The sequence below is a fragment of the Fonsecaea pedrosoi genome (assembly GCF_000835455.1).
Source record: "Fonsecaea pedrosoi CBS 271.37 unplaced genomic scaffold supercont1.4, whole genome shotgun sequence".
Lineage (NCBI taxonomy): Eukaryota > Fungi > Ascomycota > Eurotiomycetes > Chaetothyriales > Herpotrichiellaceae > Fonsecaea > Fonsecaea pedrosoi.
In genome coordinates this window covers 3,479,884-3,494,349 of record NW_013550612.1, presented here as the reverse complement: position 1 = coordinate 3,494,349, position 14,466 = coordinate 3,479,884, and the positions used below count along the sequence as shown (strand labels likewise).

Genomic DNA, 14,466 nt, shown 5'->3' with positions numbered 1-14,466 from the left:
GTTGTGTTCATTCTGGTTGTGTTCATTCTGGTTGTGTTCATTCTGGTTGTGTTCATTCTGGCTGTCACGTTGGTTCTCGTCGCTTCGCTGCCCCCTGCATTTGGCATTTTGATAGCGTCGCACCACTTGATCCGCGTCGCGTCTTCTTGTGTCCGGCAATGAAGAGTAGTGATATTGATCCAAGGTACGAGACACGTGGAGATGATGAGTTGTGACATCGTCCCTCGGTGACAAACCCAGATAATAGCGTAGCAGTTGAGTCTCCTTGCTGGTCTCGAGCTTTCCAGAGTAGATTTCCACGGCCTCTCGTAGATCCTCAAGACATTTGAAGACCGACAGAGAAGGAGATGGGGTAGACTCTCGCAGTTGTTCGATGGCTCTTTCAAGGGTTTTCAATTCATCGTCGAGGTTGGCGCGGCTATCGTTGTCAGTCTTTTCGCTGATGTTTTTAATAACTTCTTTGATGGAGCTGTCCAAAAGGAAGTTAACCCTCCCAAGGCTGACTTTTTCCTCATCGACCTGTGCCAAGGCTTCATTGATGCTTGAGCCCAATACGTTCTTTTTGATAACATTGAAGCCGTCCGAATCTTGTTGCACATGCTTGGCCATTCTAATAGCCTTTCGCCATTGCCTCTGGCCGTGAACAGTTTCCCAAGTCACGAATGGTACCTTTGAATAGTTAGCAGGTCCCAGCAAACCGCTGACATTGCTCTGGATTCAATTTACCCAGATTGCCATTTTGGATCCCTTCAGGCCAGTCATTCCTCTAGTGTCATACACTCTATCTTTGTCCCTTTTTTTGGTCGTCTCAATGCTTTGCCCTGCTTTCGCGGCCGTGGGGGGCTTCTTCTGCTCAGGGTTGGTCTCGCCTTTGCCCGGTTCGTTCGATGCGCTAGGCACTTCACCATTACCCGTTCCACCTACCCTGGCCCTTGGTTCGATGGCGTTAGAGGGGGTGGCGTTGGCACGAGACATTTGTGACCCAACATTTTCGGCGTGCTCAGCTGCGGTGGCAGTGCCTTCGAGGTCGCCATGTTTGTTTTCCGAGGGTTTCGGGGAGCGTTTCTCCTGATGTTCTGGTCCAGGAAGATGTGATTTTCTCTGCTTGTCTGGTTCCTTCTCAGTAGGGAGTTCCGACCTCTTGATTGGCGCATCTGTCTTTGACACCGCCTGTTGTCTCCGGTCCGTGGAGATGCTGCTTGCCTCTTTACTAGAGGTAAAGTCAATCTGATGAAACTGAAACATAGTCAATGACTTGGCTAGACCAGAAACAAAGTGTATGGTAAAGTATCTCACGCGCACGCCAGTGTTCATAAATCGGCAATGTGCATCTCCCAGATGTTCACCATCGCGACGGTTCTCTGATATGAAGTTTTCCACTCGAGCATACTCCTCGTCTGTTTTATTCGCGTCTTTAGAGATTCTTTGCACAAGGTCCTGGCCAAAATGTCAGGAGATAAGCTCAACAACTCGGTAGGCACTCTCTCTCTCTTTTACCTTAAGCCAACGCCACTGCTCAGAATCAGTCAAAGGTTACAATGGTCGAGGATAGGCGCCGTCACTCACATTGTTTGCTGGAAGATGTATCCACCTGAATTGGTGTTCAAGCTGCTTGATATCCCAACTCCGCCGAATTTTCTCCATTATCTTTTCTGGTCCACTCCCGTATATGATGTCGTAGACGCTTTTCTGTATTGGAAGGGTGGTATCTGTTCCCTCGGAGAGAGAAAAGTCGACGATATTCGCAGTGAAGGTGTTGCAGACATCTGTCGGCCCCTCTCCTGGAGAGTCTGGAAGTTTCAGAGGAGCCGGCTTTCGAGGAAACCGTAAGGGATTCTCAAGAAGCGTCTGGATCTCGTTGGCGCTCAACTCCTGAGCGAGCTTAAGAGCCGATTTCCCTTTGTTGATTCTCTCCTCGGGGTTGGCGCCACTGCGCAGCATGTCCTGAACAACACTTTTATCTCGATAGTGCACTGCCCAGTGAAGCGGAGTCCATTTGTTCGTCTCTCCACCTGGCTCATTTGACATTATCTCCAACAGATCCTGAGCGATGGTGTTGTATCCCTTCCTCACAGCAATTTTGAGCGCTTTGAGTCCATCTTCCTTCGGGAGCATCTTTCTTCTGGGACTCCCCATCAATTTCTCCGCCAATAATTTCGCAAGCTTTTCTTGACCGCCAAATGCAGACCAGTACAAGGGTGTTGCGGCTGTTGCGTCTTCTGGGATACCTTCCCTCAAAAGAGTGGGATCAATAGATAGGACGCTCTCCAATAGATATTGATCTCCTTTTCGAGCTGCCCATTGCAACGAACAGCGTGCTGACCTCGGCGATCTTTCCCAGTGACTTCCATTCATCCACAATATGTCTCCAACTGACTTAGCCTGCTCCTCTGTCATGGAGAACATGTTCCTTTCTTCCCCGGATCCAGTAGACATCAAATTTGCCTCCCAGTCAACTAGAAGCTGTACCACATCTACTGCGCCGCTCCTTGCAGCAGCAGCAAGCGCGTATTTGTTGCGGTCGACCTGGGCAGCGATCGTGTTTTTCATTTTATCCAAGAGGAGTTTCACCACCTCAAAATGACCCTCTGCACAAGCATGGTGTAAGGCTGTGTTCCCGCCCTTGTTCTCGGCTGCAATCATCCCTGTGCTTTCTTTCTTCAATGATGATAATACTAATTCCATTGCATCTTTGCTTCCTTTGTCTGCAGCCCAGTGTAAGACAGTCCAATCGTCGTCGTCCCTGGCATTGCTGACAACGTTGTGATTCAGTAGTTTTCTGATGGCGTCCGTCTTGTTGTTATAAGCAGCCAGGTGCAATGGCGTTCCCCCATTTCGTTGTCTTGATTCGGAGTTTGCACCCTTTTTAATCAGGATATCTATCAACTCTGCATGACCTTCAACGCAGGCCCTGTGCAAAGGCGTACATCCATCCTCATCCCTCAACTCGAAATCCGCACCCTTCTCCAATAGATGCTCAACGACACCTTTTTCTCCCGTTAATGTGGCCCAATGTAATGCCGTTTGTCCATCGTCTGATACTGAATCAATAATAGCGACACACTGCCTCTCCAATAGTAGCTTGACAACCTCTGTGGAGCCTCCTTCGGCAGCCCAGTGAAGGGGCGTCATGCCATATTGATCATTCGCGTTGACATCGGCACCATTTTTGAGAAGGAGCTGTGAAACCTCTTCTTCCCCAGCTATGGCGGCGAAATGTAAGGGTGTGCCATATTGATATAGGCTGGAGACATCAAAGCCCTTTTCAAGTAACAACTCTGCAATCTTTTGCGATCCTCCGGCTGCTGCCCAGTGTAAGAGGATCGTGCTCACTGAATCTTCTTTGTTCACTGAATCTTCTTTGCTCATCAACTCCCGTACCAGTGGAAAATCACCGCTAAAGGTTGCATACGCTAGTCGTATCATCTCGTTGGTATCTGGGGACTTGAGTGAGTCGTCCTGGTGAGGTAAGAGCTTGACAACGTAGATCTGTTCGTATTCAAAAGCCCTGTATAATGCTGTTTTTTGACCCTTGTCCAAGGCTGTCGTATCGACTTGGCACTTGAGAAGAAGCTTGACGACGTCTTCGCTGCCATGTCGAGCGGCTACATGCAGAACTGAGTCTCCCTGACCATTTATATCATTCACAAGCAGAGCCGTCTCTTCCTTGCTGGTCTTGATAGTCGTTGTCTTTCCCTTGCCAAGTAGAAGTTCGACACCTTGTAGGTAGTTTTCTGATGCTGCTTGGTGGAGAGCTGTGTCTCCCGTAGTGGTTTCTATTGTGATTTTTGCACCAGCCTTCAACAGCAGCTCTATGATAGCTTCTTCTTTCCTTACAGTGGCTCCGTATAGGGCCGTCTGCCCATCCTCGTCCTGCGCATTGACATCGAGGTTATTCTGGGCGAGCAGAATGCGCGTTACTTCTGTTCTTCCGTTCAGTGCGGCTTTGTGGAGGACAGTGCAACGGGATTCGTCCATCGTGTTGATGTTTGCCCCCCTTTTAAGATAGCGAATCAATTCCTGAGCATCACCGTCTTGTGCTGCTTGCAACAACTTCTCATTGAAATCTTCCTGAGTCCCATTGATATCGGGTCCATAGTCTTGCGTCGGCTCTGCAGGGGAAGTAGAATCTACCATACTTGATGGATCCTCACTGATATCGGGTCCATAGTCTTGCTGCACCTCTGCAGGGGCAGTGGTATCTGCCATGTTTGATGGATGACGGACGCGTAAGGCTGAGGCTTGAGCGCCGGGTGTCGATATGGACCCGAGTGGCGTCGAAAAACAGCGGGCCGGCTGACAATGTGCGCGCTTCGACGAAAAGTAATCCCGATACCTTGTTGTACAGCGATTATAGCAATCCAGAGTATGTTCATTCCAAAGAAAATCTCAAAAGGAGGGCTGCGAGCGGGCTGCAATTCCAGCTTGCGCATATCGCTCACCTGTCCAGGGCGGCATGGAAGGCTGCCACATCCACTTGCGGCTGAGTGCTTTGCAGTTATTGAGTCCGCAATTGTAGGGTGGATGAGCACCCTTTTACTGCATCCCATCCATGTGAGATATGCTCAGCTACTCTCGAAGGCGTCTTTGACTGGCTAGGATATAGCGCTTCGCTGCAGAGGGTTGCAAGCTCTGCCACTTTTGTCTTCTTGCAGCCTTGACTGGGATTCTGGGGGAGGATCGGGACCGGGGGGTCCAACCTATCGGAGTTTGCTGTTTGCGCCTCCATTGAAACTATTGTGTTGCAAGACCTATTGGACCCGACCACGTTGTAGTGGCTTCATACGGCCAATGTACTTCTGAGGCGGTTTTACCAGTTCGAGCATTATGATCAAAGCCTTCCTGCTTGTCGTTTGCCCCAAGCTTTGCCTAAACTCGGTTAGTGCCTACTCTGGCCGCTTTGCTGAGCAATGTTTGGAAGCGCTGTGAGGACTAGGTCTGTGTCAATGAAGGTGTAAGAGATGTAGAGGTGGGTAAGTGTAATATGAGTTGTCTGACTGATCGACATGTGAGTGTGGGGATCCCGCCCCTTCTCGTCTCTTTTTCAGTCCTCGAGGATCGTTCGTTCATTCGTAGGCAAAGTCGACAGCTATAAAGACGGAGACGATCCTGCGTACAAGTAAAGGTGAACGGCATCCAGACAAGCAGAACCGATACTATGTAAGGGGCAAAAAATTCGAGGACATAGCAAGCATCAAACCAAGTCGAGGCTCCAAGCAAAAGCCAAAGGCCGTAGGTGCTACTGTTCCGCAGGCAGCATCGCTGACCCGTAGACAATCCATGGCAGCAGGTAAAATGATACTCGAGGCCTCTGTGTCGATTAGGCGAGGCTGACCATTAGGAGACTAGGAGGTTTGTATCGACGAAGGTGTAGGTAAGTCGGTAAGTGTAATGTGAGTGTCTGACTGAGTACCTCATAAATACGAGGTGATGAAGGAAGTGTGGCAGGTGTGGGTAGTGGGCGGACGTTGGCAGGAGAGGCCGGTGGGGGCCGAATTGAGGCTCCGCGGCTCCCAAAGGCTCCCACGACACCTCACGTGGATGATCATCACGTGACAAGTTAAAGCGGCCGCAGACAGGAGGGACTCGTGAGGTATTCAATCATTCTCTAGGAAAAGGAAAAGGAGGAAGAAGATGAAGGAGGCGCCTGGAGGCTTGTCTGGTATGGGTACCATTCATTTATCGTTTATGATTTTACTTTGACAGTCCACAATCAATGACGGAGCGGCACAAATCAGTTTTCTGGCCCTCTGACTTTCCAAAAGGGCTTCTCGACCACCCTCCTGAACGGCTCTTTATTTTTTCCCTTCGCAGCGCCGCCGCCGCCGCCGAGGACCTTCTGCCCCGTCTTCCCTGTATCTCCCAACGCGGATGGGTCGTGGATTGCGTCTTCGAATTCATCCATGTCGATACTAGACTTGGTCTCGATTCCCAGGGTTGTCTTCTGGTTCTGTTCCCGCTGTCTTGCAGGATCGAGGCACCACACAACTACATCGCCCTGCCGTCTCCCATCGTCGTGCCAGTGAGAATTGAACAGTCGCTCACATTCGCCATATCCGCTCCCCCTGAGGATTACTTGTAAAGAGGGTTCTAGCTGGGCGAAGAAGACGAGGTAGTCTGGCCATGGCTTTCGGCCTTGGCCGCTGGTGAGCCAGAAATGTTCTGCCCGCTCTCTCTCCAGGAGATCGGAAGGTATGGTGTCGATCTTACCCTGTATATTTGGGGCCGCGAGAATTCCTGCCACCGAGCCGCTGGGTCTAGTGTTGCCCTTGCGTTGTGGAGGGTGGCGTGACATGTATTTCTTCACCCAGAGCGAAGGGTTGGCGTAGAATTGGTCTGCTTCGTCCAAATAGCTTGATTTCTCGGTCGCGTTGAGATTGAGTGGCGGTTCACACGTCAGAGCCCAAGCTCGGATGCCTGGGTGGGTCGAGGTCGGGGGGTATTGTAAATGTGAGCGCCATGGGGTGGAGTGACAGGGCATGAACATGCCAACCGTCATGTTTGAGGGTGTGGGAGAGGCAAGATAGACCGCCTCGAACTCGTGACGTAGGTAGTGTGTTAGGTCGATAATTCCGGAATTGTGGATCTGGGTGGTGTAGTATGATACTGTGAGATTTAGGGACAGAATAAGGAGGAGGACAAGTCGCTTTGTCATGTGAGACGACCAAGACGAGGTTGTCAACGGCTGGAAGAAGGACGCCAAAGGCAAGGCAGTCACAGTATGTAGAGCTGGAAGCAAGGGATAGATGAAGCGCACTTCCTTGTGTGCGATGACTGAGAAGGCCGCTGGGACAAGAAGACATATGATGGAGAGAGAGCGAAGTGCACCGCGGCCAGCCGGAGGTGTCTGTGCAAAATATGCATCGTTTGAGCTCAAGGCTCGAAACAGTCCGGTCAATGTAAATGGTAGTGCCGTCATTAAAAGAAGAGGATACCCTTGGGAAACATAATAGTGCCAATCATTGTTGCCGTAGAAGCTTGCCAGTGACTGGACAACATTGACCTGGAGGAAGTTCAGGGGTGGGAAGACCCAAGCGTCGTAGAATAGTCGATCAAGTATGGTCGAAGAGGCCAGAACCATGCTCCCACAGAGCACTGTTTCGCGCACGAACAGGATACACTCGGCCCAGTTTGGGCCTATCGAGTTCCAATCCCGAATGAAGGTGGTGAATGTCAAGATCATCCATATTAGAACATTCGTGGGCCGGAGGATTGTCGCCACAGCAGCGCAGAACAGCGCCCTTCGCAATCGGGTCAACTCGTCTGTCAAGCCCTTTTCCGCCGCAGATTCGTCTCGAGAGCGGATCCCGTGGTTCTCAAGCGGAGCCTTGGCGGCGTCGTGATTTCCAGTTTGTGGAAGCATCCAATGCCAGGGCCAATTGTACAGGGCAATGACGGTCAAGGTCGTTTCCAACGAATTGGAGAATGTCCGCGTAGAACAGAACCATTGCCACGGGCTGACCACAGTTAACAACAACGTTGCCAGAGCTGCTGCCGAGTCTTTCCCGTAGACGTAGGACGCAAGTCTCCAGGTATAGAAATCCGTTGTCGCGGCGAAGAATGCCTGTAAGGTCTTTGGGGCAGCAAGCAGGACCTCTGAGCGAACAGGGCTTTGCAATATCAAGCGCTCAGCAACGGTGTCGGCCAGCTGGTAGCATAGCCCGAAGATGGCAGGGTGTATCGCTGATCGCAGATGGTTCTTCCACTCCTGTTGTCCGTCATGAGCTTTCCTTCACTGTCTGTATGCCTTTTGTCGGTTTATCGCACCCATGTTATCCACGCTCCTGCTCTTCCTCCAAATGCCCACTGCCATGCTGGCTCCAAGGCCTGGAAATACTCGTCTGGCTGGAAGAATGTCCTTGTCGTCAAGGCATTGACCAATCGTAACCCGACTAAGAATAGGAAGACGTTGTGAGGCGCGATAGAGAACGAACGTCGCGTGCTGGGAGAGGACGGAGCGCGTGTGAGCCGACGACTGGCTGATGCATTTTCACCCGTTTGCAGAACCGACTTGGCCACAATTGACTCATCTAATGACATTGCTTTCCATATGAAGAGCTTGAGGAGGTGCCAAAGAGACTTGGGGCACAGAATTGTAATGTGTCCTTCAATTGCCAAATGCAGCCTTTCGAGTTCGTCAAGCAACTTCTCCAACTTTCTCCAAATCAGCCTGGCAATGACAACAACAGACTGCAAGTACTAAATACACCTTTAATGTCAACATCTTCTCTCTAGGAACAGGAGGGCAAGTCAGGGAATATTTTGTTCTAAAAACTCCTTAAAGTAATTTCTACCGGTATCTCATTTACTTTCTACAAAGTACTCATTCTCCCTCTGGTAGTGTTCCCAGTTCATTCCCTGAGATAATCCCTCATAGCACAATAAGCAGAACGCGCACACGCTGCAGGCTCTCCGCAAAACAAATTTACTCGACAGTGACAGACTTGGCCAAGTTGCGCGGGAAATCCACGTTCAGTCCCTCAGCAACCGCAAGCCAGTAGGCAATCAGTTGCAGTGGGATGACGTTTAACAAGCCTTGCAAGCAGTCGACCGTCTTTGGCACCTCAATGCGCTCCGTCTTGGAGGGGGGGAATTCTGGGTCGTCCTTGTTGCAGATTACAATAGGTCGTCCACCACGAGCGATCACTGTCAAATCATTAGCTATGACCATCGGGATGGAAGCGGGGACAGTCCTTACCTTGTTGATAAGCGTTCAGTGACTTGGGGAAGATGTCATCTCTGGTCAGGATCATAATGATGGGCAAATTCTCATCGACAAGCGCCAAAACACCATGCTTGAGCTCTCCAGACATGACTGCTTCGCAGTGGAGATATGAAATCTCCTTGATTTTCAGGGCACCTTCCAAAGCTGTTGAGTATTGGCTGCCTCGGCCGAGGAGCAAGAGAGATTTCTGGTTCTGCAGGAATTTGGCGCACATTTCTTTGATCGAGTCGTTGAGTTTGAGGATTTCGCGGAATTGTTCGCTGACCTTGGCCAGGCCATCAATGATTTCATGACGGCGCTGGGCCTTGGAGAGGCGGTCCTCGCTCAGGGACAAAGCAAACATGATCATGGCCACGAACTGAGAAGTGTAAGCCTTGGTCGAGGCGACACCGATTTCAGGTCCAGCGTTGATGTGGACACCGCAGTGGGTCAGCATGGAGATGGACGAGCCGACCACGTTGACAATTCCCACAGTGAGAGCACCTCGCTCCAAGCAGTATCGCAGAGCCATGAGCGAATCGGCGGTCTCGCCAGACTGTGACACAAACACGCAGGTGTCGTCCCGGAAAACTGGGGCCTGTCTGTCGAGGAAATCGGAAGCCAACTCGACAGAAATGGGGATTTCCGTGAGCTCCTCAAACGCACCCCGGACAGCCATACAAGAATGGTAGCTGGTACCGCAAGCGATGAAGATGAGTCTTCTGCATCTTCGAATGGTGCTCATGTATTGTCTGAGACCTCCCAAAGTGACGGTTCTGTTTGCAACATCCAAACGACCACGCATGGTGTTGACGACAGATTCGGGCTGTTCAAAGATTTCCTTTTGCATGAAGTGGTCGAATTTGCCCTTCATGATCTCTTGAAGTTCAAGCTCGATGGTCTGGATAGCGCGCACGTTGCTGGTACCGTCATCTTTGGTCAATCTGTGAATGTTGAGCTGGCCATCGTGGATGTGGGCAATGTCATCGTCTTCAAGATACAAAACTTTCTTGGTGTGCTCGACCAGGGCCGAAGCATCAGACGAGAGGAAGAACTCGGCTGGTTGAGGCATACCATCATCCGACAAGAATGCCCGGGATTGTGATCGGTGGAGCAGCGACTTGTCAGGGGGAGCCAACATGCCGTTGGGGGCCAAGAGTCCAGCTGTAGACTTCTTGACTGCAACATTGTGGTTTGCAATCTCAGCAGACAGAGCACCACCATCTTCAGAGTACTCGACGTCCACAAAGTCCACCTTCATCTTTTTGGCAGTCTTCACTCCCACCACCAAAGGTGAGCCCTTTCGGGCGGCGATGCATTCGTGGGGGTAGTGGACGGACTTCATGAGCAGGCCAAAAGCTCCCTGGAGCTCCTTGATGATAGCCTTTCCGAGCGTGGTGAAATCAATGTCTGGGTGTTGGTCATAGAGGTATTTGGCAAGCTTCGCAATGCACTCGGTGTCGGTGTCGGTCTCGAACTTGAAGCCCTTGCCCTCGAGCAAGGCCTTCAACTCTTTGTAGTTTGTGATGATGCCGTTGTGGACGACAGCAAACTCCCACTTGGGGTCAGATCTGTGAGACGGTTAGCGAGGGATGCCTCGCACATGCACATGAAAATGTTCCTGAACTGACCTGTGAGGATGGCAGTTGAGTCTGGAAGGCTGGCCGTGGGTGGCCCATCGGGTGTGAGCAATACCGCAGTGAGAGTCAAAGACCTTGGTCATGTCGACGCCAGACTTTTCAACCAGCTCTCGGAGTTTGGCCACCTTTCCCACCTCTTTAAACGCAAAAACCTCATTTTTCTTGTCGCCATCGACCGCTAGACCGGCGGAGTCGTAGCCACGGTACTCGAGACGGGCCAGACCTGAACAATTCCATGTTAGAAAGATGAGTGGTTGGAATGTACGGGGCACTACCCACCATTGAGCAAGGTGTCTAGAATAAACCTGCGGTCCTTCTCGACCAGATAGTTGATGTAGCCAAAGATGCCACTTGATATTCCGTCAGCTCATTCTCATTGCCCCGGGATGGTTGGCGGGAATACAAACCACATCTTGAAGATTGGTGCAGCGGATGTCTGGAGAGATTGATCTCAATTGGGGTGAGAAGAGAAGAGAACGGTCACAAAGCACGCTCAGCCAGCCTTGTTATAGGGTCGTGGTCCAGTCGACGGACAAAGGAAAGGATAGACTTGTTGCAGACAATAAAGGAGGGGCGGTCAAGGCAGGATTGCAGGCCACGGGCAAGGAGGGCAAGTTCTGGGTTTTGGGGATGATATGAAGAGCAAGGGAGGAGAGCAAGTGAGAGTGAGTGAGTGAGAAATGGGATTCAGCTGGAAGGAATCAGCAAAATAGTTGTAGCACCAAATTATTCTTTTTCGTTGCTGACAACCAGCGGTATCCAGGTCAGGGCTGAAATTCAAACCTCGACTGCACCAAACGGTGCATGCAAGTCTCGGACACCAGGACGCGCATCAGAGGCGCAACACCAGGACGACCAGCGTCACCGCTAAACTCAACTCGGCTGTCTCGCCAGCCGCATGTGGCCCTATACGAAGAGCGCAACACGCACACGCAGGGTCCTTTGCCTGGGGCCCAGTTTTTTTGGAAGGGTTGACGAGACCATTTTAGCCCCCACTTGGTGGCATTGGGTAGGGGAGAAGCCTGGAAGGTGCTTTTCCAGTAAGCCCGATCCAACTGGCAGCTCGCGAGTGGCGCCGGAGGGGGTGGTGGGGGGGCAAGACCCGGGTTTTGGTAGGGAGTGGTGCTCAGTCGTAACTACACAGTAAGTGCCTACATATGCCCACCGCCTACCGCCCGCCGGCAACCCACTGGCCACTTCCCAGGTATACATACATTCTCACTGGCAGGGCAACCGCCTAGGCATTCTCCTTGGCAGGGACAATTGCTACAAGCAAACAAACAACAACATCCTGCTCCTTGCACGCACAGTTGACATTATGCCATCAGAAGTCCATTCATTATTATTGTACCTTGGAGGCTGTGCAGGCAGCTAGCTTTTCTAGTCTCTTCATCTCCAGCTCCAAGCTTTCAATCAATCCGACTCGTCGTGTCCCACGCCGCCCCCAGAATCTCCTCGTTTCCTCTATACGAGTACCTAGCTTTGCAGCTAGATTCCCATGTCTTGGGTCCCTCGGTGGTGAAACACTTGTCGCCATAGCGTCAATACCCCTTGCTTGTGCCACTGTTGTCTCGTACAGACTTCTATCTTTGTACATCTGACGAGCCTGCCGCAAGTGTTATTACTCATCCTTTTGCCATCTGGCCTTTTGTCTCTCCGAGTATACGTGGTCAACACTGAATGGGTCTAACTCTATTCTCCAAGCTGATATGGACAGAACAGGTTACCCTCTGAGCCGAGTCTATGCGAGGTTGCTCCTCTTAACAAGCCTCGGAAGAGCTCCACCAGTGGCTGAAGTCCAAAAATATGGAGGCTGACGAGTGAGACTTATCTCGTCACGTCGCACGCCGTCATCCCATCCCGCCTCGTCGCTTGCTGAGACAATCTGGCCCCCGTGGCATTTGGATCGGCTACTTTCCCGTTTGAGAGTTGGTTCCAGCTCCGCATACCAAGAGTTGAGAAGAGGCTGTAATAACACGAGCGGATGAAATAGGGGTTGAGTGTCACTTGATCACGTCATTCATTCGTTCTTGTGTTCTTCTCTACTACAAGCGCAAGGAAGTCCAAGGTGTGTGTGTCTGTGTGTGCAGTTCAAAATCTCAGTTCCAAGGCATTACCACTCGCTCTGCAATGCCCTCGGGTCCAACTGTTGCCTCCCATCAGGATGAGTGTACCGGGTAGGCGATGTCGAATGGCCCGACCTGGGCTTTTTCGTGGCGATCCTGCTGGACGAGGGTTTTGAGGCCCCGGACAAAAGAAAGATCCTTGATATATCGTGAATCCAATTGCCGAAATAGCACTTTGGAGGATTGGCGCATGATACTGAGTACAAAATACTCGCTAATAAAGGTTTTCCTCACATCACCCACCCATTTCTCCACCGAGTCTAGTCCCCCATCGATAGAGGAGCGGCACGAGCAGATTCAGATACAATCCAAGCCCCTGGATCGAGTTTGGTGAGAAAGAATAATCTGAGAAATAATCCCCGCCGTGGCCACCGCGGGCCGGTTTGTTCTGCGCGTCAGCATACGTCCTAGTGAGTGCCACCGAGCGATATCGAGGGCTAGAGAAGGAGGATCATAAGCGTGATATACTTGTACCTGTGTATGCTCGCATAAAGGCTTTGGCGGAGCTTGGTATTATTCCCAAACAGGTCATAGAGATTATGTCGTTGTGCGTTATAGTGATAATCAACTGACCCACCCGATCGGTTTTCACCTAGATGGGTTGACAGCCTGCCATTACGGCTGTGGTCGTCGACATTGCAAGCAATGCCTAGAGCATTCATGAATCGGTTGGTAGTGCAAGCCCCGAGGTGGACAGCGATTGGTGTAGAGTATCAGGCTGGGGTCGATGTTGGTGAACCACGACTCGCTATGATCCAGCACAGCAGCCTCAGCTTCGTCCATCCAAGCAGATACCATTCATGTCCTCGACGCTGTAATTGAGTCCTGTTCGTACAGCATTTACTCGGAAGTAGCTGCGGCAGCAGCAGAAGACTCACCAACCTGCCATGTATGTATATAGGTTCGTTCGGACACTGGAATGGATATATACGTACCTGTCATGTATATTGTGTATACATACATACCACAGCCCTTCCTCCCTTCCTTGCTGTTGCTGGAATATGAACGCTCTTGCCCAAATGAATGCTGCTTGAGACCTGTCTGTGTTCTTGGGCCATGGCTCCATCGTTCTTGCCCTCAGACGTTGTCGTGGTGCCGTAGATCTGTTCGCATCTCGTACCTCTCTCCCTCTCTTCTTCCCAACAAGCACTCCCAGTCGAATCCCAACAGAGCAGGCCTGCTCTTTGCTGGCTACCCAGGATGTCTCGTCTTTCTCCAACTTCCTTGCCAGTGGCTTGAGCCACCAGATATGATTGAAGTCGGAAGCTGCAATAGACACTAGGTGTCTTTGAAGAGCTGGAGTTCATCATTCTTCGAATCATATACCGGTGGGTTCAAATCCCACCAGCCAAGGAAGATATTCAGAGTACTCGGAGCCTTGGGCAAGGAAGAAGACAACTGTGATATCGGAGGCTGAAAGCTTTTTTCTCTTTCTTTCAGGATTCTCCCCAGAGCAAAGGAAAATATGTGTCATACCCGTGGCTGAAGTCAAAGACACGGGTCAACAAGCAATTGTGTCCCGTGTCAGTCCAACATCCTTCAGAGGTATATTGTTTCGGTCCAAATCCCACCAGCCAGTGATGTCTTTCTTTGAAACATTTCGGGGATTTGTGCTGACATTTTATACCCGACAGCCTAGCAGATGAGTCACTTCCCTCAGACACTCAATTAGTGGTCAGGCAACCAGAGGCCGTGCCACAACTCATCAGAACCTTCCTTGACTGATTAAGTTTCTTACAGAAGTGTCTAAGTGTGCGATTGGTGACCCTCAGAGCAAAGGATGATGGCGGAAGCCTGGAATTGACATGTGGTCGGTTGCGCTTCTGTAAGGTTTGCAAGAGTTTGGTTGACATGAATATGTGTTTGAGTCTTTGTGCCGGAGGAAGAAATCAAATAGCTCGTCCTTGAGATCAGGTTGACACTGAAATAAGATACACTGTACTTACCCGTGTCCTGATCGTGGCACGACTCTGTGAAAGGAGACCGCCTCTACTGC

At 50.9% G+C, this 14,466-nt stretch overlaps 4 protein-coding genes across 4 annotated transcripts in view; all 4 read right to left on the bottom strand.

Moving 5' to 3' along the window:
• Positions 1-1,245, bottom strand: part of Z517_07063 (uncharacterized protein) — a gene marked incomplete at both ends in the record, with an annotated part of 3,105 nt that extends 1,860 nt beyond the window's left edge. The window contains 2 exons of the mRNA XM_013428801.1: positions 124-669; positions 727-1,245. Of these exons, the coding sequence (XP_013284255.1) occupies positions 124-669; positions 727-1,245 (1,065 nt within the window). The remainder of the gene's footprint in view (positions 1-123; positions 670-726) is intronic.
• A 288-nt stretch (positions 1,246-1,533) lies between these two features.
• Z517_07062 (uncharacterized protein) lies at positions 1,534-4,209 on the bottom strand (the record flags this gene model as incomplete). Its single annotated transcript, XM_013428800.1, has 1 exon — positions 1,534-4,209. The coding sequence occupies one exon, from the start codon at positions 4,207-4,209 to the stop codon at positions 1,534-1,536; it is 2,676 nt and encodes an 891-aa protein (XP_013284254.1).
• A 1,525-nt stretch (positions 4,210-5,734) lies between these two features.
• On the bottom strand, positions 5,735-8,040 carry Z517_07061 (uncharacterized protein; the record flags this gene model as incomplete). Its single annotated transcript, XM_013428799.1, has 2 exons — positions 5,735-7,708; positions 7,768-8,040. The coding sequence occupies 2 exons, from the start codon at positions 8,038-8,040 to the stop codon at positions 5,735-5,737; spliced, it is 2,247 nt and encodes a 748-aa protein (XP_013284253.1).
• A 385-nt stretch (positions 8,041-8,425) lies between these two features.
• On the bottom strand, positions 8,426-10,756 carry Z517_07060 (glutamine-fructose-6-phosphate transaminase (isomerizing); the record flags this gene model as incomplete). Its single annotated transcript, XM_013428798.1, has 5 exons — positions 8,426-8,646; positions 8,699-10,275; positions 10,336-10,567; positions 10,624-10,694; positions 10,752-10,756. The coding sequence occupies 5 exons, from the start codon at positions 10,754-10,756 to the stop codon at positions 8,426-8,428; spliced, it is 2,106 nt and encodes a 701-aa protein (XP_013284252.1).
• Between the last annotated feature and the right edge of the window lie 3,710 nt (positions 10,757-14,466).